Below are 21,520 nucleotides of genomic sequence, written 5' to 3'. Positions count from 1 at the left end.
AATATAGCGGTAAGACGTCGCCCATTTGCGAGGGTTTTGGTGCATATCATAATCTTCCCATGTCACAAGGGCTGGGTCCTCCTGGGCCTCCGACATGCTCGCAGGCTCGGCCAATCTGGAGGGCCCTTTCTCAACCGGTTGTTTTTGGCCTTTATCATTTGAAGAGGCATTTGGCCGTGCTATATCTCTTGGGCATACACGACTATGCCGACTCTCATCTGTATGGGGCTGCGGTGGGCCGGCCTTGGCGGGTACCCACGGGCAATATCTTCTCATACATGGAGACGCTCCAAGGGCCTTTGGCGATAATGCACCTCGCCAGAGCCCTGGCCATTTGTGTCGCCCATCGGCGATGCCTCCACATACACCTCGGCCGAAGGAATGGCCCCGCCAGCGTGGAAGACTCGCGCCGTGGAGAGCTGAACGCACGGTGTAGCGACCGACCACTGGACGTACTCATGCGAGCGAGCATCACTGTAGGCGTGCTGCTGGCGTACGTGGCCCTGGGTCTCGTACTGTTGGCGGCTCCTAGTGTTGCGATCGGCGTTGTCAGTATCGACTATGGCACAGAGTGGATAAAGGCAGCTCTGATCAAGCCTGGCAAGCCGTACGACCTCGTCCTCAGCCGCGACTCGAAGCGCAAGGTCCAGGCGAGCGTAGCTTTCAAGGGAGAGGTGCGCAAGGATGGACACCTCGAGAAGCAAGAGCAGATTATTGGTGCAGATGCCTATGCCTATGCCTCTCGCAACCCCCTGCAGAGCTACCATGCCGCCAAGCTTCTTCTGGGCCAGTCGTGCAAGAGCGGCGAGTCGGAGGGCGTGAAGCAGTACCGCGAAGTGTTTGGCAACATTGTTGCCAAGCCTCCGGGCGACAATAGCACGGGCTCGGCGTGCATTGTAGTACCGTCCCGTGACACCAAGGCCTTTTGGCGCCCGGAGGAGCTGGTCGGTATGCAGCTCGACCACATACGTGAACTTGCTGAAGAGACCGCGGGCGAGATGCTGAACATTGGCTACGGAGGAAACAATTGGTTCGGCGCGCAGCACGGCCTCGACACGGTCATTACGGTGCCGATCTTCTACACGCCAAGCGAACGCCAGGCTCTGCTGGACGCTGCGATGCTGGCCGGTTTTCGGCCCCGCCTTATTAGCGATGCGGCAGCAGCAGCAGCGAACTATGCGCAGAGCCGCACGTTTTCCACGCCGGAGCGCCACATTTTCTACGACGCCGGCTCAGGTGCCGTGCGTGCGACGCTGGTGGAGTTCTCCAAGCGCGCGAACAGCGCTCGTGCGGACGACGTGCAAGTGCAGGTGCTGGACGCAGCGTGGGACCGCCATGCAGGAGGTCTCGCGATGGATATGCTGCTCCGGGACATGCTTGCGGACGCGTTCGACAAGGAGAACCCGTCGCGCCCCTCGGTGCGCGGCGATGCGCGTGCAATGGCACGCCTGCTCCGTGAAGCAAACAAGGTGAAGCATGTGCTGTCAGCCAACGCCGCCGCCACTGCCAACGTTGAAAGCCTGGCGGACGATCTGGACCTGCGCACGACGATTGACCGCGAGGCCTTCGAGACCAAGATGCGGGAGGTCAAGCTGCTCCCCCGATTCTCTGCGCCACTGCAGGAGCTGCTCCAGCGTACCAAGACGAGCTGGAAGGATATTCAGTCCGTCGTCCTGGTCGGTGGCACCACGCGTGTGCCGGCGGTGCAGGCGGAGCTGCGTGCTCTGGGCGTGCCTGACAACAAGCTGGCCCAGAACGTAAATGCGGACGAGGCGGCTGTGATGGGTGCGGCGCTGGCCGTGGCGAGCACGCAGCCGCAGCTGCGCATGAAGCAGGTCGAGGTGCACGACGGCCACATGTACCCTGTTGAGCTCGAGGTCGCGAGCCACAAGGAGACGGTGTTCGAGGCCGGCCCGCTATTTACTGAGGCGTACGAGCTGACGCTGCATGGCCTGACGGACGACTTTGATGTGCACTTGCGCCTCAAGAGCGATCGTCTGGAGCAGGGCGGCGACGGCGAGCTGCAGACGGTCCACGTCAGTGGCCTGTCGGAGGGCTTGGCGGACCTTCGCTCAAAAAACGAGATGGGTAATGTCGACCTGAATGTGAACATGACGGTGCGCAATGCGCCGTTTGGCACGTATGGCGTGTCGAGTGCATTCCTGACCGTAACGCCACACAAGTCGATCACCGGCTCGCTCAAGTCGCTTTTGGGCATGAACAAGGACAAGTCCAGCAGCAACGCTACCGAGGCGAACAACAGTACGGAGACGGGCTCGTTGGCACCGCAGGCGACGCAGCTGGCACTTTCGGTGACGCACCAGGGCTCGGTGCATCCGCTGTCGGGCCATGAGAAGGTCACGTCTCTAGAGCGCCTACGTATGATCGTGTACGAGGCCAAGCAGCGGGCACTGCGTGATGCTTCGTTCAATGAGCTGGAGGCCACCGTGTACCGTGCGCGTGATCTGTTAGAGGACAGCTCGTTTTCGCAGGCCGCGAGTGCAAGCGAGGCCAACAAGCTGCGCACGACGGCGGATGCGCTTGGCGCGTGGCTCTCGGACGACAGCGATGGCGCGGACGCTGACGCGATCCAAAAGAAGTTGCGTGAGCTGACGAATCTCATCAATCCCGTCCAGAAGCGCCTGACGCAGGCTGCAAGGCGCGAGGCGTCTGCGCAGGGCGTGAAGGACGCACTGGAGCAGACTGCTCAGTTCCTGCAGGCGGCGCGAGCCAACCTGACGGCGGCAATGGAGCAGAAGAGCAGCAGCAAGTACACTGTGGTAGAGCTGGATGCGATGGAGGCGCAGCTCCAGAAAGACCGCACGTGGCTCGAGGACGGTCTGCGTGCACAGCAAAAGCGCCAGACTCACGAGGACCCGGCGATCCTTGTCGAGGACATGGACAAGCGCAGCAAAAAGATGCGCGATACTATTGCGCGCATGAACAAACGCAAGATTCCCAAGACGCGCCCGAAGAAGACGAAGAGCGCCTCGGCATCGTCGACCACCACATCGGCGTCATCGAGCACCACCCCGGCGTCGTCGAGCACCACACCGTCGGCGTCGGCGACCTCCACCCACGAGGTCCCCGTCCATGACGACCTGTAGAACGGCTATACACACCTCCACATAAGACCGACCGACGTTCCGCCTTGCCACCACGCTCCGCCGTCGGTCCACCGTCGATCGACATGGCGCATGTGAATAGTGATCTGCCCTATACCCGGACCGCTCCTGAGCGCAATGGTGAGAACAAATTGGCAGATGTGTACAAGCGCAAGACGGTGGACGAAACGCTCGAGGCGCTAGGTGGCCCGTCGCCTGAAGACGGCTGGGACCGCGACGCGGTCGCGCAGATGCGCGAGTCGAGCGGCACGAACGAGTTGGACGCCAAGGCACCTGAACCTCTGTATGAGCGGTGGCTCAGCCAATTCAAGGAGCCGATGAATGCGCTCCTGGTCAGCAGTGCCATCGTGAGTCTGCTGGTAGGTCAAGCCGACGATGCCATCTGCATTGCAGTGGCGTTGACGATCGTCATCACCGTGGGTATCGCGCAAGAGTACCGTTCTGAAAAGAGCCTCGAGGCCCTCAACAACCTTGTCCCGCCACAGTGCTCAGTTGTGCGCGAAGGCCGCTCGCAGGCCATTGTGGCCACCGAATTGGTTCCGGGCGATATTGTCCGGCTGCGCTCCGGCGATCGCGTGCCGGCCGACGTGCGCCTGCTCCATGTGAGCGACTTTGAGGTCGACGAGAGCGCGCTCACGGGCGAGACGACGTCTGTGCGCAAGACGACCAAGCCCGTGGACGACGAGCCGAACAACCTTGCATTCATGGGCACGCTCGTCCAACGGGGCAGCGCGACGGCTGTCGTGTATGCCATCGGCCCTCAGACTGAGTTTGGCAGCATTTTCGGCATGGTTGACGACGTTACAGAGAAGCAGACGCCGCTACAGCGTGCGATGGGCGACCTGGCGCAGCGCCTTAGTACGGCTTCGCTGGTCATCATTGCAGTGATCCTTCTCCTGGGCGTGCTGGAGCGAAAGTCATGGCTTGAGATGTTCACGATCGCTGTGTCGCTCGCGGTCGCTGCCATTCCCGAGGGCTTGCCGATCGTCGTCACTGTTACACTGGCGCTTGGCGCTCTGGAGATGTCCCACCGCCAGGCGATCGTTAAGAAGCTGCCGAGTGTCGAGACGCTCGGGTGCATGTCAATTATTTGCTCCGACAAGACTGGCACGCTCACGACTGGCCAGATGGAAGTCGTCGAAGCCTACACGGTCCCCGATGGTATTGTGCGCGTCGAAGAGGGTCAAACGCCCTCATCGCAGGCACTGCTTAAGACAATCCAAGTCGGATTTTTCTGCAACAACGCGACCAAAAATGAGCAGGGCGAGTGGGTCGGCCAGGCGACAGAGACGGCCATGGTCGCCCTGCCCGAGGCGCTGGGTATGAATCTGCGGCACCAGGCGTGGACGCGGACGAACGAGGTGCCCTTTGACTCAGTGCGCAAGTGCATGGTCGTGACGGGCCACGGCGACACGAGCGAAACACCAGGCGAGGCGCAGCTCGTTAAGGGCGCGCCGGAAGTCGTGCTGAAAAAGTGCAGCGCGTACATGGCACAGCAGGTAACGAACCTTAATGATTCGGTGCGCCATCAGATCCAGGAGCACGCAGACAATATGGCACGTCGCGGCCTGCGTGTGCTCGCCACCGGCTTTGCGCCACAGGGCCGGCCGTTTGTGTTTTGCGGTCTGCAAGCCATGCAGGATCCGCCGCGCGAGGGCGTGAGCGATGCGATCAAGACGCTGCAGAGAGGCGGTGTGCAAGTGGTCATGATCACGGGCGACGCAAAAACGACAGCCCGAGCGATTGCCGAGCAGCTGGGCATTGCGTCGTCGCCCGAGGTACTCACAGGTCCCGAGGTTGAATCGATGAGCGACCGGCAGCTCCAGGAACACGTTCAGACCGTGTCGGTATTTGCGCGGACGAAGCCCGAGCACAAGCTGCGCATAGTGTCGGCCTTGCAGGCGAACCAATATGTCGTGGGCATGACGGGCGACGGCGTCAACGATGCACCGGCGCTTAAACTCGCGGATGTCGGCATTGCCATGGGTACCGGCACGGACGTCACGAAGGAAGCGGCAGATGTCATCCTGGTGGACGACAATTTTGCGACAATCCTTAGCGCTGTGCGCGAGGGCAAGAGTATATTTTACAATATCCAAAACTTTGTCGGTTTCCAGCTGAGCACCAGCGCGGCTGCACTCATCCTCATCACGCTCAGCACTGTGCTGGGCTTCCGCTTCCCTATGAACGCAACGCAGATCCTGTTCATCAACATTCTCATGGACGGCCCGCCCAGCCAGAGCCTCGGCGTTGACCCGGCGCAGGAGCAGGTCATGGACCGCCCGCCCCGCCTCAAGGATGCGCCGGTGCTCACGCGCCGCCTGTTCATGCGCACACTGTTCTCGGCGCTGCTCATGATTGTAATGACAGAGGTCACCTTCCTCCTGTACCGCCCCGAGAGTGGTCAAGATACACACACGTCCACTATGACGTTCTCGGCGTTTGTCGTGCTCGATCTCGTAACGGCATGGCAGAACCGGGGCCTATTCATCCCCCTCTTCGGCAACCACGTGCTGCTTTGGACGCTGGGCGGCAGCTTGCTCACCCAGTTTGCCTTGGTGTATGTGCCGCTCATGCAGTCCGTCTTCCACACCGAGTCGCTGCCGCTCAATGATCTGGGCTACCTTGCCTGTATTGCCGCGCTGGCCTTTGGCGCGCAGGAACTACGCCGGCGCTATGAACGCCGCTTGGAGAGAGAGCAACAGACCCGCTCGCCTGCCTAGAGTCGCCGTCGCTTGCGGGCGCTGGACTTGCCACTCTCGTCCTCGTCGGCCGCACGGCACGACACGCAAAGCCAGTCGCCTTCCGGCACCGTGCTCAGTGGCGGATCGAGGCACGACAAGTGGTATGGGTTTTCGCAGCGGCCACACTCAAGCAGCGTGGCCTCGTCGTCCTCGTTCACCTGCCCGCATACGAGGCATGTGCTGGACGACTCGATGGTTTGAGGGAAGCGCGGCAGCTCCGAGTACGCTTGGTCTGGCGCCACGAGCCAGAAACTCGTGTGGCGCCCCGCGGCCACAGCTATCGGAGCGAGGGGCTGCAGCGGCGCTAGCATGTCGGGGGTGGCCGTGCGGTGCATCAGGCCAAACTCGGCATGCTGCGCACCGTCGCCCCATGCCAGGACCATGGGCCGCGCTCCAGCAATGGGCTGTCCATCGAGCGTGGGCGTCGCGAGGCACTGTATCGTGTCTGCCCCGGCAGCCATGGCGTGCACGTCGTATTCAGCGAGCTCTTCCAGTGGTTTGTAGATGATAAACGTCTGGCCCGGTCCCCCGTCGCCCGCCGTGCGCCACGAGCCGGCGAGCCACAGGCGCGCCTCGCGGTCGAGCACCATCGTCGCCGTGCGGCCAGCCAAAATGGCCTGGGCACGCTCCTGCTTGGCCTTGCGGTCGAGCTGTACGAGGTGCACAGGGCGCCCCTGGTCACGCTGCGTGCCGCATCCAAGACGCGCGAGCTCGTTCCGGCCCCATACGTAGACTTGGCCGTCGTGATCGAGTCTGGGTCAGTGAGAGCCACGTACGCCGCCATGTGATCTTCACCACACGATACGCGAGTGATATGCTGCAACGAGGGGACGCGCACCGGCTCAGCCTGGATGCGATATTCGATTTGGCCTGGGCCCCGGTGGTGCCAGGACAAGAGGCCCGTGCCAAGCACGCCGTGCTCCGCGGAGCCCATGGTATATACTGGAGTCAGCCACGTACACGCACCGTGCCCGCCGGCCGTAACAAGAGCGCTGAATGCGCGGCCACACGAAATATCCACGACAGGGTCGCTCAGCCCCTCGACGCGGTGGAACGGATACACCGATGGCCGCGGCGCCAGTCCACACTGGCCCTGGGCATTGGCGCCGGCCGCGTACACGGCGCCCTGCGACGTGAGCAAGAGTGTATGACCGAATCCAGTGGCCGCAGCCTCGATCGATACACCGTCCGCGAGGGACGGCACAAAGTCGCGCTGCCGATCCAGCTTCACAGCATCGCTGAGCCACGGCCCGCCCTGTGTGCTGCCAGCGGCGGGCGACACGCCGCATTGTCCATATGTATTGCAGCCATACACATACACGTCTCCCTGTACCGAGAGGAATACAGCGTGGTCCGACACGCACGACGAAAAGACGCGTTGCATACGCACATTGCTGACTGAGCGCAGAACGTGCGGCGTCGTCAGGCAGTAGCCGCTGTGTAAGTCAGAACGACGCACGCATCAACAGCTTGATTCGGCTCCTCGTCCGAGGCCACGCGACCACATAAAAGTACTGGGTCAGCACAAGATACGCACCCCGCCCCCACGCCATACGGAGCCGGCGCCTTCGCGTCTCGCGCGACACGCGCCCAGGGCGCGCCTCGTTTCAATGTCACGTGTATGGAGGCCCAGGGCCCGGCGGGGGGCGAGCCTCCCTCCATGGCGGACGTGCGCGCTCCTGGCGGCGTCGACGCGGACGCCGAAGCTGGCGCGCGTGCCGTATGGAATGCCGTAGCTGGAGAGGCAGGTACAGAGGCGCAATATGAGGCGCGTGTGCGGGGGAAGAAGGTGGTGCTGGGCAATGCCAACCGACGAGCGCCACCGCCAGCGACGCCGGCCCTGGCGCGCCAGCAGGCGAAAGCGCGACGCCGTGCTGCCGTGCCGCGCGGAACACCCCGACAGAGGTCGAAGCGTGCACGAATTTACGCGCAAGATACCCTGACCAGCGCACAGATCGAGCCGCTGCGGACGCTGTGGACAACGTACATCCAGGACATGCTGCGTGTACGGGACATGACGCGTGCCGAGGCAGAGGCGCAGCTGAGCAATGCAATGTGGGTGCAGCAGGTACAGAATGCGCTCCTCAAGGCCGATTGGACCGGCGCGCTCGTGCAAGTAGTGCGCTCCACCCAGCCCACACTGGTGCATGTGCATGGCACCGTTCTCGCGGAGACACACGAGACGCTGCAGGTGCTGCCGCCCACTACGCAGCCGATGCGGCCGCAGTGTGCGTATGCTCGACTAACAAAAGGTATCCCAAAGCACAATACCGTGTTTCGCATAGATATCCCGCTGCAAGACGGTACACTTACGATGGATGTCCACGGCAACCAGGTTCGGTACACCCTCCCTGCCCGCGCGACCCGCAAACACAAGGCAAAAAAAACTGTAGAACTGTAATCACCTATATTAGATGCACTCTTGGCTCAGGTCGGTGGACGTCGATACATCCTTGGACTGGATCTTGATGCCGCTGTACCGAGAAAGGCGCTCAGCCAGCACATCGCCACCAATCGTCGCGGGTGTCAGCACACCACCGTCCTGTGCCAGGGCCGACAGGCGGCTCTTCTCGAGGGCGATCGTAAGAGCCGTCTCAGAGATAAAGGCGGCCGTCTTCAGGTAGCCGGGGTCACCCTTCACATAGAACGAAGTGAGCGCCTTATTGTGGCCATTGCGCGACACGGCGAGCGTGCGCACATTACCAAAGCCCTTCAGCTGCTGCTCCATGGACGCGCCCGAACCCTGCGGCACCTTCTTGGTGATCCACTCACCGAACCACGCGTGGTGACGCAGCAGGTAGCCAAACAGCATCATGAGCGACGACACCAGCCACGATGTGATGTAGGAGCTGGTGACGTACCCCTCCGCGTACTGGAACGAAGAGCCATAGGCGTGCTTATCCTGTGCCTGCTGCAGCAGACCCCACGTGCGGTTCACAATACCCGTATTGTGCGGCGTGAACAGCGTGTAGGCTCCGTAGCGGCTAAACTGCGGCAAGAAGCGCGCGCGCACGACCTGCGCCTGCTGCGTACCGCGAATGGGGCCAAGCAAGTAGGCGTCCTTGAACCTAATATCAGAGGCCTTCGCCTCGCCCAAGGCACTCGCAATCGTGCCGCCAGATATGCCACCTTGGACATGGAAGCCACAGAGGGCATAGTCAACGTCCGCGTGGCCGCCCATAGACTTGCGCAGCTCCTGCACGGCGAGGTAGGTCGTCAGGTCGAATGGCAGACTGTCAAAACCGGACGAAGGCACAATGATAGCCTTCGTCGACTTGGCCACAGTGTGCAAGTCACGCACAATGTGCTTGTACACCGACGACTCGCCGGTCAGGTCGACATAGCCAACGCCCGCCTCCGCGGCCGCCCTCGCGACATCGTAACCGCCGTACTTGGCGTAAGGGCCCACCATATTGATAACCGCCTTGGCAGAACTGGCCATGCGCTTCAGACTCTCGTGGTCCTCGGAGGTAGCCAAGATCACGCCAATGCTTTGGACACGCTCTGCACTGACGTTCGTCAGCTTGTTGATCAGGTCGCGAATCTTGGCCTCGTTACGGCCAGCGAATGCAATCTTGGGCTGCTGAGGGTGCTCCGCCAGGTACTGTGCAGCTATGCTGCCAGTGAAACCTGTGGCGCCATACAAGACAACATCGTACGTAGGGCTCGACATGGTGGCAAATAGTTAGCGGGTCCGTGCGTGGCGCAATTGCGTCATGTGGTGGTGGTCCACGTGGCTCGTTGTCTTACGTACGCAGAGGGCCAGCGGTGTGCCGTGACGACGCGCTTTTCTTCGTTGCGAGGCTACGATGGCGTTAAAAGTGCCTCGTGCAGGCGGACCGAGTCTCTTTAAAGATGGGTACAAGCACCTGCAGGGTATTGAGGAGGCAGTTCTGCGTAATATCCAGGCGGTGAATGAACTATCAGATATTGTGCGCACATCGTTTGGCCCGAATGGGCGCAACAAGATGGTCGTGAATCATCTGGGCCGCATCTTTGTGACGAGCGATGCAGCCACGATCATCCGCGAGATGGAAGTTGTGCACCCTGCAGCTAAGTTGCTGGTCTTCGCGTCGCAGCAGCAGGAGGCGGAGATGGGCGACGCGACCAACTTTGTGCTGATCTTCGCCGGCGAGCTCTTGCGCCAGGCCGAGCTGCTCATCTCGCTCGGGCTGCACCCGACAGAGATCGTGCAGGGATACGAGCTCGCGCGTGAACGCGCCCTCGAGCTGCTGGAGGATCTCTCCATTGCGACGCTGTCGACGCCGCCCACGCAGGAGTCGCTCGCACTGGCCCTGCGTCCGGCGCTGGCGTCGAAGCAGTATGGCCATGAGGACTTGCTGGCACCCCTTGTGGCGCAGGCTGTGAGCCTCGTACTTCCGCCCTCATCCGACTCGCTGCGCGACTTTAGCGTGGACAACGTGCGGGTCGTCAAGATCATGGGCGGTAGCCTCGCACAGAGCCGTGTCGTACGTGGTATGGTGTTCGGCCGCGAGCCTGAGGGTAGTGTCAAGTCAGTGCGCAGTGCGAAGGTCGCTGTGTTTTCCTGCGGGCTGGACATTAGCCAGACCGAGACCAAGGGCACGGTCCTGCTGCATAATGCGCAGGAGCTGCGCAACTTTTCGCGTGGCGAGGAAAGGCAGCTGGAGCAGATGCTGCAGGAGATTGCAGACTCGGGTGTCAAGTGTGTGGTGACGCAGAGCACCGTCGGCGAGCTCGCTCTGCACTACCTGAACCGCCTGGGCATCATGGTGATGAAGATCCCGTCAAAGTTTGAGCTGCAGCGGCTGTGCCGCCTGTTGGGAGCCACGCCGCTGGCGCGCATTGGTGCGCCTATGGCAGAGGAGGCCGGCTTCATTGACTCGGCCTCCGTCACGGAGATCGGTGGCGACCGCGTCACTGTGTTCCGTCAGGAGGAGGGCGAGAAGGGCGGCAAGTCGTGCCCACGCCTCGCGACGATCGTACTGCGTGGCGCCACGACCTCATTCCTGGACGACGTGGAGCGCACGATTGATGACGGTATCAACGCCGTGAAGTCGCTCACACGCGATCCGCGGCTGGTGCCGGGCGCCGGTGCGACGGAAATTGAGCTCGCCCGCAAAATCGTCGAGTACGGCGAGCGCACGCCGGGCCTGAACCAGCATGCCATCAGAAAGTTTGGCGAGGCACTGCATGTGATTCCTCGCACGCTGGCGGAGACGTCTGGCCTCGACGCCACGGAGCTGATCAGCCGCCTGCACACGCAGCACGCGGTGCCGGAGCATGCGGACATTGGTGTGGACGTGGACCAGTCGGCGGACGGCACGCTGTCGACCGTTGAGGCGCAGATCTTCGACGTGCTTGTGGCCAAGCACTGGGCCCTGCGGTATGCGACAAACGCGGCGATCGACGTGCTCAAGGTCGATTCGATCATCATGAGCAAGCCGGCGGGCATCAAGGCGCCAGGACGCAACCCGAACTGGGACGAAGACTGAGCCAGGCTCGGTAGAACTATGGGTATGACTAGAGACCGTAGCGCTCTTCCAGACTGATGTGAGTGCAAGGCACATACCGTTGGCGGACAATAGGTGGGAATTGCGCCAAATGCACGCCCCATTTATCGCCGCTCATGTGGCGGAAGCCATACAGAATCTGGGTCAGCTCCCTCGACATACCTTGCGGAACTCCTCGTTGAGGCGCGCGCTGGGCTTGGTCCACCGCACGACCGCGTTGCAGAAGTACGCAAACCCAGTCGTTGCGCCGTTGGGGTTGGCATGAATCATCATGCACAGGCCCAAAAATGCCGACTCCTTTTCCTCGTTGTCTTTGATGTCCCACAGCGCCTGGCACCAGGGCTCAATGAACATGTGTAGCTGCGGGGCGACCATGGGCGTCGCCACGAGACCGAGACGACCGATCGTCACCGCTGCATTTTCCAGTAGGCTCTTGGGGCACTTCGGATGCACCAGCATCGCCATGAGCTTAGACAGCAGTTCCGGCACCCATGCATGGAATTCGGGATCCGCACCGTACTGCAGCGCAATCTCGCCGGCCGCCCACGTCGCATTGTTGCACACGCTCGGCGACTCGTGCATCTGCTCGGGGCAGATCTGCGTGAGCAGCAGCGGCATGTACTGCGGCAGGAACGGCTTGAGCTGCGGAAAGGCGTGGATCGCCAGGTCACCCAGCAGCGCATACGCCGACTGACGCACGGACGGCTCCAAATTCGTCATGCAAGGCAGCAGCTGCGGCAGGATCGCTGGCTGCACGTTGGCAATGAGTTCCTGGCACTGCGCACCGAGGCCCTGGCACAGACCACTCAGCAGGTCCAGCGCCACGATCAAAAATGTGCGGTCAGGCAACTCCTCTTCGCTGCCGCTCGACACAGCTTGCTCGTAGGCAACCAGGTTCATGTGTACAATGTTCACGCATCGCTGAAACACGGGCGGTGCATGCGGCTGGAAACCTGATCCCATCGCAATAGTCAGCGATGCAAGGCACTCGAGCAGCGGAATTAGGTCAGGGTCTGCATCGTCCAGCGCCGCCCACTTGGCTGTGAGCGGCTGCATGAGTGTGTCAATGTACTCGGGGCGGTTTAGCGCAGGGCCCACGTTGTCTGCCAGGGTGCCGACGGCATCGTACAAGATCAACATGTTCTTTTGGTGGTACTTGTCGAAGGCCATCACCAGTGCGCGTAACACGGGCTCCAGGAACGGCGCAAGCGCCGGACCTACTTCTTCTTCAAGTGTTGCAAACGCACTGCAGCCCGCCTCCTGCACGCGCTTGTTGTTGTCCAGCACCATTGCCAGGAGTCCTTCCAGCACAGGCAAAAAGTATTGCTCCTGGTGCTCCATCGTCGCGCCTGCACACCAGCTCGAGTACCGGCCAAGTGTCCAGCAGGTAATAGAGCGCACCAATGGCTGGCCGTCCTTGAGAGTGTTGACGAGCAGCGGAACGAGCGTCGGCAGATGCGGCTCAACGCCCTGGATGCAGCCCTCTGCAATGGCACCAAGTGCAAGAATACCTGCCTCGCGCTGGATCCAGTCGTCGCTAAACAGGCGGTCCTTGAGCAGCGGCAACAACGTCGGCAGAATTTCGTCCCCGAACTGCACGGCCAACACATCAAGTGCGGCTGCACAGCATTTACGCAAATTCCAGCTGCCCGCCTCCTCGTCGTCGTCAAAGTCGTCGTCATCTTCATCCTCATCGTCGTAGACATCATCTTTGTCAAAGTCGGCGTCAATGCCAGCGCGCGAACGGTGCGCGGTGCTCTCAGGGTGGTCCGGATCACGAATGTGTTCACTGCGATGGGTCGCGCCACCATAGTGGCGCGGCTTGATATCCTCCGGCCGGTCAGGACGCGATGCATCGTCGCTAATATCGCCCATCATCAGTAGGCTCATCTCGCTGTAGACCATGCACTGCAGCAGCACAGGTATAATGCGGGGCAGGTGGGGGCGCAGCTGGTGTGCGATGCGTGACTCTTCGGCGAACTGGAGCCAGAATTCGGCAGCTTCTAGTGCCACATCTTCGTCCTTGTCCAGCGTCGAGTACAGCATGTAGTCGACCAGGTTGTTCATCTCCGGCGAGAGTTTCTCGGGCCAGGAGCCAAGCACATACACAAGTGCCTTGCATACATACTTGCGCACCACTGGTCGATCGTCCGTCGCGCGCTCAAAGAGCGCTGCAATGTAGGCATCGATATTCGCGCTCATCGACGGCGAGCCGATCTGGATGTATTGGTTGAGACTGTTGAGGGCATGCACGCGGATGCGCGTATCCGAGTGCCTCGTCGCTTGTAGCAATTTGGGAATAAGTACATCCAAGGGGCGCACACCATGAATCTCGCAAGCATCCATGTCTTCCGGCATATCCTCGCTAATTTTGGACAGCGTGCTGAGAGCCGCTTCGGCCTCGTCCACGTTGGGCGACTCCATAGACTGCATCAGCAAAGAGAGGCCATCAACCCACTGGGCCGGCTTGACGACCTGCATGAGGACCGCGACAATCTGCGATGCCACATTGCGGAGCACAGTATCTGAAAACCCAAGCGCAGGCAGAATTTGCTGCTTGACATATTCCAGAGACTCGGGCGACACACGTTGTGAGTTGAAGTACAGGTGGTTCTTAGCTAACAGGCCTGCCACACTGCGCGTGGATACCTCTTCGCCAGTCATCTGAACAAATACCAACACCACATAGTTTAAGTAGTCGGGAATTTGGCTAATAGCATCAAGGCGGTGTGCAATGCGACGCTGCACATCCCGCTCCGTACTGGTGGATTGGCGGAACAACTCCACAAGTTCCGCCAGGCCCTCCGGCTGCGGATTCCAAGACGCCATCGTTGCACTGCACACGAAGAAGCGTAGCAGTCAACAGCGGTGAAAGTCTGCTTTCCCCCGCCTAGGCCGTCTGGCCACACACAAATCGGCCGTGTTTAGTCAGTGTTGTACCACGTGTCGATGTCCCATCCACCTCGCGCAGGCGAGACGCTCTGGTGGTCTACGCACGCGCCTCCTAGTAACCTGTCGTCGGCCAAAATTGGTAGTACAATAATTGGGTCAGAAGTCAAGAGCTACTACATCAGTTGGAAATTTTAAGTGGTCATTCTAGTAACATTAATTCCCGGCAACTTTTTCAGGCCCAGTGATTGCAAAGTCCTAGGATATTGGCAACATTTAGTTGGTCGGTCATAGTGGTAACAAAGTTTGCCGTTCCTGGTTTTCAATGAAAGATAGTCACCGGCGGCTGATAAGACAGGTACAACGGTGGGTTCTGTGTCGGCATGACCTCCGAAGAGCCAGTGTGAATGAGTGGTATATTATCACTATACAAAGAATTAATGTGTCACCCTTGACTACACATAATGTTTCGGTAAGAGCGACAAGTCATAATGTACTGATTTAGGCCTTGTTGGAGATGAGAGAGTGGTGCCAACGTTTTCATTTGTGTGACCCTGTGACCTAAACAAAGAGACCATCAACAAAGAGCAAGCTCATAGACACAAGGAGCAGAGTGAGCGGGATCAATACGTGGATACTGTGCGAGGAAGAACATTCAGGGCATCCTTGCATCCATGGCCCGTAAGAAAATGAACCACAAGTGATTGCGAACTTCAATACACTGTTAGGGTCGCGCACGTTCAGAAGCAGGTCGGTCACGGGAGCGCCTTTGAGAGTTTGGATTGAATTGTCGCCTGGGCGTAGCAAGTCGATATTGAGCTCATTATTACATTCAATCACACCATTCAGAGGAGATCCAACGTTTGTGTTTCCAAGTTGAAAACCAGAACCAGTGAAGTTCGATATAATTCCCTGTGTCGTCTTGCTAAAAAGACCTGAGTCAACTGCAGTTTGATTGTACTTCGTCATGGCACACAGCTGATCAGATGCTACGAAAACACTGTCGTCATCAAGGCACAAAAATGACTGTGATTCATTCTTCATATTGGCTGGGGTATTTTGAAGCACAGTGAGCAAGGACTTAAAGTTGTTAGCCCAGCCGGTATATGTTTGGTTCGTAACGGTAGGACCTACTACCAAAGCAAGCTGTGGACACGAAGACAGGACGTTCATGGGATCGCCCACCAAAATGTTGTGTTCAATTTGCTTAGGATGTTAGCAACATTCAGTGGGTCGGTCATGGTGGTAACAAAGTTTGCCGCAACGTTCCTGAGTTTCGACGGAAGATTAGTCACCGGTGACTGTCAAGACAGCTACGCCGGTAGGTTCCGTATCGGCATAACCTCCGAAGAGTCAGTGTGAATGAGTGGTATATTATTACTATAAATTAATGTGTCACCCTTAACAACACAGTGATTCAGTAAGAGCGAAAGTCAAAATGTACTGATTTGTGCCTTGTTGGCGATGAGAGCGCGTTGCCAACGTTTTCATTTGCATGACCCTGTGTTCTAAACAAAGAGACCATTAACAAAGAGCATGCTCATAGACACAAGAAGCAAAGTGAGTAGGATCGATACGTGGGTACTGTACGAAGAAGAATGTAGGTCGCATTGTCCCATCCAGCGGGCCCACTCAGCGGTAGTGCAAGTAATAGAGAGGTGCGATATTTCAGTGGCATTAGGAATCTTCAAAATCTCGTTGGCAAAGTCAGAACCCCAAGTTGGCCCTTTAGATTTCACAACCATCGCATGACCAGACTTGTCCCCAGCGTAGAGCCAATTAACATAGACTTCGTGGCCGCAAGCGCTGATACCATTCAAAGGTGAGGCCAATCGAATTGTTTCATTATCAGGTATAATTGGGTTGAAGTGAGTAAAATTCGAAATGATTTGTTCAGGAGAGTAGGGATATCCTTTCAATTCATCTTTAGTAGTTTGAGTAAGGTTGTGCTTGGACATGGGACAAATACTGGGGAAATTGCTGTAAACACTATCGTCATCGATACAGATGAGCGCCAACGATCCATTCTTAAGACTAGGTGGAATCTTTTGGAATAGAGGTAATAAAGAGGTGACATTGCTAGCCCAGCCATTATAAGGCGAGTGAAAAGAATCATTACTAATAGAGACGCCGAGCTGGTAACATGAACTGAAAAAATCTCTTGAAGCGCCTATCATAAACGGTGCTTTGAAGTCATCAAGAAGGGAAGAAGCGTTCAATAATGCCATAACGATGGGATTACTAGGAAATCAACTACACTCCCGTTCCTGCATTTCCATATATTATTTAGTAATTGTTAGTCTGCCAAGATTGGTGCCTTTATAGGCTACAGTCAAAATGTAGACCTACCAGTAGCGTAATAGACGATGGGCTATTGCAGAGTTATATGAGGGGGATTAATAGAGTATTACTACCAGTTCTATAAGAACTCAGGAGCCCGTTCGGCTACACATATGCCGATATGTGTCTGTCGATGACAAAATCGTACAGAGACGAGCATCGCCATCGCAGAAAACTAAGACTTAACATTGCTGACCCAGCCACTACATAGTTGGATTGTAGTATATGTAGTAACCACACAGAGTTCGGGATATGTGCTCAGAAACCTCTGGGTTTCTTATCATAAACGTGGGGTTTATGCCGGTGAAAATTGAAAAATCCCCGCGTTATGTGGGGACGACGGTGAACGTGGCGACCCATTCCTGTATTTAATTATAATTTATTAATCACCTGTGATTTGCCGAGACTTGAGGTCGACAGGTGTATGTTCGCTATGACCTTTGACAATTAAGTCTAAATGAGAGGTGCATTATCATTACTACTAGAATTTATTCATTACTATTAACAGCAGTGTCACAGATAAAGTTACTAGTCAGTTTATACCGATTTGGGCCTAGTCAACGACGAGAATATAGTGCTGACGTTCTCACTCGCGTGAGTCTGTGCCCTAAGCAAAGAGGCCATTCACAAAGAGTACTCCCATAGACACAAGGAGCAGAGTGAGCGGTATCGATACGTGAGCATTGTGCAAGGAAAAATTTTAATCGCATCGCCCTAACCACGAAGTTTGAGAGAAAATCTCGCAAGTGACGGATAAATTAGACACGCTAGTAGCATTGGGAATGTTCAATAGCCCATCGGTCAACTGTTCATTCGTCTCGAACTGACCAAAGTATGGTTGGATTTGTCACCAGGGTAGAGCCAGTCGATGGTGGCATAGCCATAACACCCATATTTTCCGTTAAGAGGAGAAGCAACATTTATTTGTTCTCCAACGGTGTTAGTGTAATTCTGTAATATTACGTATGGTTCCAAATTTGGATGGTTGCCCAGTATATCTTTCGTGGCTTGAGTAAGGTTATACCTTGTCATAGCACACCTTTCCGCAATAGCGGTATAAACACCTTCATTATCCATGCACAGGAAAGACAGCGTATCATTTTTCATATTCGCAGGAACGTTTCGGACCAAGTCCATGAAGGCCGTGACATTGTCAGCCGTGCCAGCGTATCTTCGAAGCCCAAGATCGGATTGTACAACCAAACCTATATGATTGCACGTATTGATAATATTAGGTTGTATCCCTGATGTTCCTACCATAAACGTTGTGTTTACCGTGTGGATGAGGGAAGAGCTATTAAGGGAGGCCATGACGATGGTTCGAGTGAGCTTCCCATTCCTGCTACAACTACTGCCAAGGCCAACCCCCCTTATTAGTAAGTTGTGGTTCACGTTGTCACGCCATGCGTCTGTCGCCTTGTGCCGCTCAAGGATCTGCTTAGTCAGTGCACGGACCCAGCCTTAAGTCCACTTTCCAGCGATCCACTTGTATGTGCGCGCTGTTTCTGGGACTGGACCTGTCGACCCAGGCCCTCAAGGCATCCTTATTGGACGAGCACCTATGTGGCATAGATGAAGTACAGGTCAGATTTGATGACGATCTGCCGCGCTTCGAAACCCAAGGCGGCATCCTGCCGCGAGGTCATGCCCTGTTAGATGAGCCGGACGCTGCCTGCTCGCCAGCGGTCATGTACCTCGCTGCCCTTGACAAGCTTTGGGACAGGATCTCCTATGAGCGCAATTGGCCGATTGACCGCATTGCTGCGATCAGTGCGGCTGGCCAACAGCACGCATCTGTATATTTAGCCACCGGCGCATTGGACGCCCTGCGGAGTGTAAGGAGTGCCAAGACACTGGAAGAGCAGCTGGATACGTCGCTGTTTTCGCGTCAGATCGTGCCGAATTGGCAGGATGCCACTACACTGGCAGAGTGCGCTGAGCTCATGCACAGTGCCGACGAATGCGGCGCACCTTTGTGCGCGACGACCGGCAGTATCGCTCACACACGCTTCACAGCCGCCCAGATCCTCCGCTGGCGCCGGCACCACCCGGAGCAGTATGCACAGACCGAGTCCATCCAGCTCGTGAGTAACTTTGTGGCGACTATGCTCACGGCCGGTGCCGAAGCTTGCGCGGCGCCCCTGGACCAGAGCGACGCGTGCGGAATGAATTTGTGGGATATCAAAGCATCGCAATGGAGCGCGCCACTTCTCGCGCTCGTTGATGGATCTGATGGTGCGGCATTAGCCAAAAAGCTCGGCGATGTCGCGCGCGATCCACGCCAAGTCGTCGCGCGTATCGGGACGTGGTGGCAGCAGCGGTACGGCCTGCGGCCGGAGTGCCTCGTGTGCCAGGCCACAGGCGACAACCCAGCGACTTTACAGTGCCTAGCGCCCGCCCTAGGCGAGGCTGTGCTGTCTCTTGGTACCTCCGACACGGTACTGCTGCCCAGCACGATGTATGTGCCAGACCCACAGTACCACACGTTTCAGCATCCCGTGAGTTCACACGGTACCGCGGACGAGACGCCTCCCTACTTTCTCATGCTCGTGTACAAGAATGGATCGCTCGCACGTGAATGGGTGCGCGATACGTACTGCGATGCGCAGTGGGCGAAGTTTGACGAGGCAGTGCAACAGTGGCCGACGCCCACGCAAGGCACCGCGTTCTACTGGCTGCAGCCTGAGATCCTCCCATGGGATGCGCGAGGCGTGCATCGCTTTGATGCGGCCGGCGAGCCCGTGGCCGAGTTTGCCGAGCGCACGTACAATGCGCCAGCGATGGTGCAGAGCCAGTGCCTGGCCTTTCGTACACGGATCGAGCGTGTACTAGCATCGAGCAAAACGCGTCTTTCGCGCGTGTACGTGGTGGGCGGCGCCGCAGAGAACCACACGCTGTGCCAGCTGCTAGCGAATGTGCTGGGCTGCGAGGTCGCGCGGCCGGTCGTCCAGGGCCGCTCGGCGGAGTCGGGCAGCGCGGTACCGTACAACTTTTGCTCCGTGGGCGCCGCATTCCGCGCGCGCTGGGTATGGGAGTGTGCTACGAGCGAGCAGGTATCGTGGGAGGCGTGTATCCGCCATGCCCGTGGGGCGCGCGCAGCGTACCAGGTGGTTGCTGTGCCGCAAGAAGCACAGGCCGCTGCATTTTCGGCGTTTTGTGACGCGTGGGCCGCGCTGGAGCGGCGCGTCGCCTAGGGCGGAGGTAGGTGCAGAGCGTCGAGCACGGCGGCAAGCGCGGGATTCGCGCCCCACAGGGCGCCGAGGCGCTCCATCTCCGTGCGCGCCTGCGCCTCGAGCGCCGTGAGAACCGTATGTGTGTAGTCAAAGCTGTGCGTGACGCGCGATAGGTAGTCAAGCACATACTTCTTCGGCTCGACGTGCTGCGTGCGCTGGCGGAGGATGTGCAGGAGTGTGCGGTCCGGCGCAGCTGTGCGAATCGCATGGAGGAGGGGGAACGAGAACTTTCCCTCGGTGAGGTCCTCGCAGAACCCCTTGGCGTGCGAGGAGCCGCTGTGCAGATTCATATAGTCGTCGCGGATCTGGAAGAGGAGGCCGAGCAGGTTGACGAGGGGGATGAGTGCGTGTGCGCGAGCCTCGGCACCCGCGGCGGACGCCAGAAGCTGCACGGCGATGCGGAAGAGGCCGCCCGTCTTGTTGACGACCATATCGACGTACTCGGCCTCGCTGGGGCACTGCAGGCTCTCGCGCCAGAAGAGCTCGATGCCCTGCCCGCGGTGCAGCGCGACGAGCTCGGCAGTGACGGCCGGCACGGCCCTCGGCTGCCATTGGACCATGTCGGCGACGACCTGGAAGCACACGTAGTTCGCCGTATTGATCGTCTGTGGCACGCCGTAGATGGTATGGGCGGCTGGCACGCCACGCCGCAGCTCGGAGCTGTCTTCGACGTCGTCGAGCAAGAGACTCGCCGTGTGCAGGCGGCGCACCCACTGCTTGATGCGCACGGTCGTCTCGTCGTCGTCCACCGGCAGCCACGCCTGCAGGGCATCGATGATGCGCGAGCGGATTTCCTTGCCGGGGTGCGCGTCGAGGTAGCGGTACGCCTCTGTCACGGCCGCCTCGCTCTCGTCCGGCCACGCGCGCGCGCCTGCCATGCGCGGCAGCACATGCTCGTACCACGGCGCTGCGCCGGCGGCGGGGGCAGCGCGGCCGTCGCCGCCCAGGGCCGCCTCGCTTCGCGGCATGGTCGGAGTGTGTCACGTGAAAGAAAGTGTCGGCGCTGCGCCGCCGCTCGTCTCTCTGCCGCCGTAATGAGTGCCAACAGTTTGTTCGACACGCAGTTTGTGATCAAGGAGATTGATCCAGACGGCAAAAAGTTCGACCGAGGTACGCCTTCGTCACTCACGCAGTCTCGCGCATTGTCGCGCACTCGCCCACGCTCGACATGACGCTGTCGATCGATATCGCTACGGACATCTACCCTGTGCACGTGGGCCAGTCGCTCGCGTTCCAGCTCGTGTCGTCGCTGCGCCGCGAGAAGGCCGATGCAGAGGCGGACGCAGCGGCGGACCACGACGCCTGGCGCCTCGATACAGACGACACATCGCTGGCGAAGGACTTTGACTATGTCATGTACGGCAAGGTGCGTCCGGCCTGCTGACCCAGATTTTCAAGTACGACGAGCGCAGTGCGGAGCAGGTCACGGTCTACGGCTCGTTCGGCGGCCTGCTTATGGCGCTCACCGGCTCGTTCCGCCACCTCAGCAAGATCACCGTCGGCGCCCATGTCTACCTGCTCGTCCGCTAGATGATACCCAGCGTTATAGACACGTGATCCCACCCCGCGCCCGCTCGCGGCCAGCGTGGACGCTGCGTCTGCGTGCGTTCTGTGCTGCGCCGACCGACCGTATGCCGCGCGCGCTGCGCAGTTCCCCGGGTCGCCGGTCGCGGTCGGTGCCTGATGCGTGGGACGAT

General features: G+C 58.8%; 9 protein-coding genes and 1 pseudogene across 10 annotated transcripts; 6 read left to right on the top strand and 4 right to left on the bottom strand.

Moving 5' to 3' along the window:
- Nucleotides 1–458: 458 nt before the first annotated feature.
- MSY001_3093 (uncharacterized protein) lies at nucleotides 459–3,107 on the top strand (the record flags this gene model as incomplete). Its single annotated transcript, XM_018884980.1, has 1 exon — nucleotides 459–3,107. The coding sequence occupies one exon, from the start codon at nucleotides 459–461 to the stop codon at nucleotides 3,105–3,107; it is 2,649 nt and encodes an 882-aa protein (XP_018741586.1).
- An 83-nt stretch (nucleotides 3,108–3,190) lies between these two features.
- Nucleotides 3,191–5,848, top strand: PMR1 (High affinity Ca2+/Mn2+ P-type ATPase-like protein; the record flags this gene model as incomplete). Its single annotated transcript, XM_018884979.1, has 1 exon — nucleotides 3,191–5,848. The coding sequence occupies one exon, from the start codon at nucleotides 3,191–3,193 to the stop codon at nucleotides 5,846–5,848; it is 2,658 nt and encodes an 885-aa protein (XP_018741585.1).
- Nucleotides 5,849–5,910: 62 nt separating this feature from the next.
- On the bottom strand, nucleotides 5,911–7,253 carry MSY001_3091 (annotated as a pseudogene). Its single transcript has 2 exons — nucleotides 6,646–7,253; nucleotides 5,911–6,622 (listed from the first exon to the last, which is right to left on the bottom strand). Coding segments are annotated over exons 1-2 (1,320 nt in total).
- A 237-nt stretch (nucleotides 7,254–7,490) lies between these two features.
- MSY001_3090 (uncharacterized protein) lies at nucleotides 7,491–8,270 on the top strand (the record flags this gene model as incomplete). Its single annotated transcript, XM_018884978.1, has 1 exon — nucleotides 7,491–8,270. One exon carries the CDS (start codon nucleotides 7,491–7,493, stop codon nucleotides 8,268–8,270), a length of 780 nt encoding a protein of 259 aa, XP_018741584.1.
- A 9-nt stretch (nucleotides 8,271–8,279) lies between these two features.
- MSY001_3089 (uncharacterized protein) lies at nucleotides 8,280–9,542 on the bottom strand (the record flags this gene model as incomplete). The annotated part of the gene is made up of 1 exon (XM_018884977.1): nucleotides 8,280–9,542. One exon carries the CDS (start codon nucleotides 9,540–9,542, stop codon nucleotides 8,280–8,282), a length of 1,263 nt encoding a protein of 420 aa, XP_018741583.1.
- Nucleotides 9,543–9,678: 136 nt separating this feature from the next.
- On the top strand, nucleotides 9,679–11,343 carry MSY001_3088 (uncharacterized protein; the record flags this gene model as incomplete). Its single annotated transcript, XM_018884976.1, has 1 exon — nucleotides 9,679–11,343. The coding sequence occupies one exon, from the start codon at nucleotides 9,679–9,681 to the stop codon at nucleotides 11,341–11,343; it is 1,665 nt and encodes a 554-aa protein (XP_018741582.1).
- Nucleotides 11,344–11,371: 28 nt separating this feature from the next.
- MSY001_3087 (uncharacterized protein) lies at nucleotides 11,372–14,190 on the bottom strand (the record flags this gene model as incomplete). Its single annotated transcript, XM_018884974.1, has 2 exons — nucleotides 11,372–11,500; nucleotides 11,524–14,190. The coding sequence occupies 2 exons, from the start codon at nucleotides 14,188–14,190 to the stop codon at nucleotides 11,372–11,374; spliced, it is 2,796 nt and encodes a 931-aa protein (XP_018741581.1).
- Nucleotides 14,191–18,080: 3,890 nt separating this feature from the next.
- On the top strand, nucleotides 18,081–19,750 carry MSY001_3086 (uncharacterized protein; the record flags this gene model as incomplete). The annotated part of the gene is made up of 2 exons (XM_018884973.1): nucleotides 18,081–19,690; nucleotides 19,717–19,750. The coding sequence occupies 2 exons, from the start codon at nucleotides 18,081–18,083 to the stop codon at nucleotides 19,748–19,750; spliced, it is 1,644 nt and encodes a 547-aa protein (XP_018741580.1).
- A 30-nt stretch (nucleotides 19,751–19,780) lies between these two features.
- On the bottom strand, nucleotides 19,781–20,791 carry MSY001_3085 (uncharacterized protein; the record flags this gene model as incomplete). The annotated part of the gene is made up of 1 exon (XM_018884972.1): nucleotides 19,781–20,791. The coding sequence occupies one exon, from the start codon at nucleotides 20,789–20,791 to the stop codon at nucleotides 19,781–19,783; it is 1,011 nt and encodes a 336-aa protein (XP_018741579.1).
- A 66-nt stretch (nucleotides 20,792–20,857) lies between these two features.
- On the top strand, nucleotides 20,858–21,353 carry MSY001_3084 (uncharacterized protein; the record flags this gene model as incomplete). Its single annotated transcript, XM_018884971.1, has 3 exons — nucleotides 20,858–20,933; nucleotides 20,957–21,189; nucleotides 21,213–21,353. The coding sequence occupies 3 exons, from the start codon at nucleotides 20,858–20,860 to the stop codon at nucleotides 21,351–21,353; spliced, it is 450 nt and encodes a 149-aa protein (XP_018741578.1).
- Between the last annotated feature and the right edge of the window lie 167 nt (nucleotides 21,354–21,520).

This window comes from Malassezia sympodialis, genomic scaffold, assembly GCF_000349305.1.
Source record: "Malassezia sympodialis ATCC 42132 genomic scaffold, msy_sf_18, whole genome shotgun sequence".
NCBI classification, from domain to species: domain Eukaryota; kingdom Fungi; phylum Basidiomycota; class Malasseziomycetes; order Malasseziales; family Malasseziaceae; genus Malassezia; species Malassezia sympodialis.
This window is presented reverse-complemented; position numbering and strand designations above follow the sequence as displayed.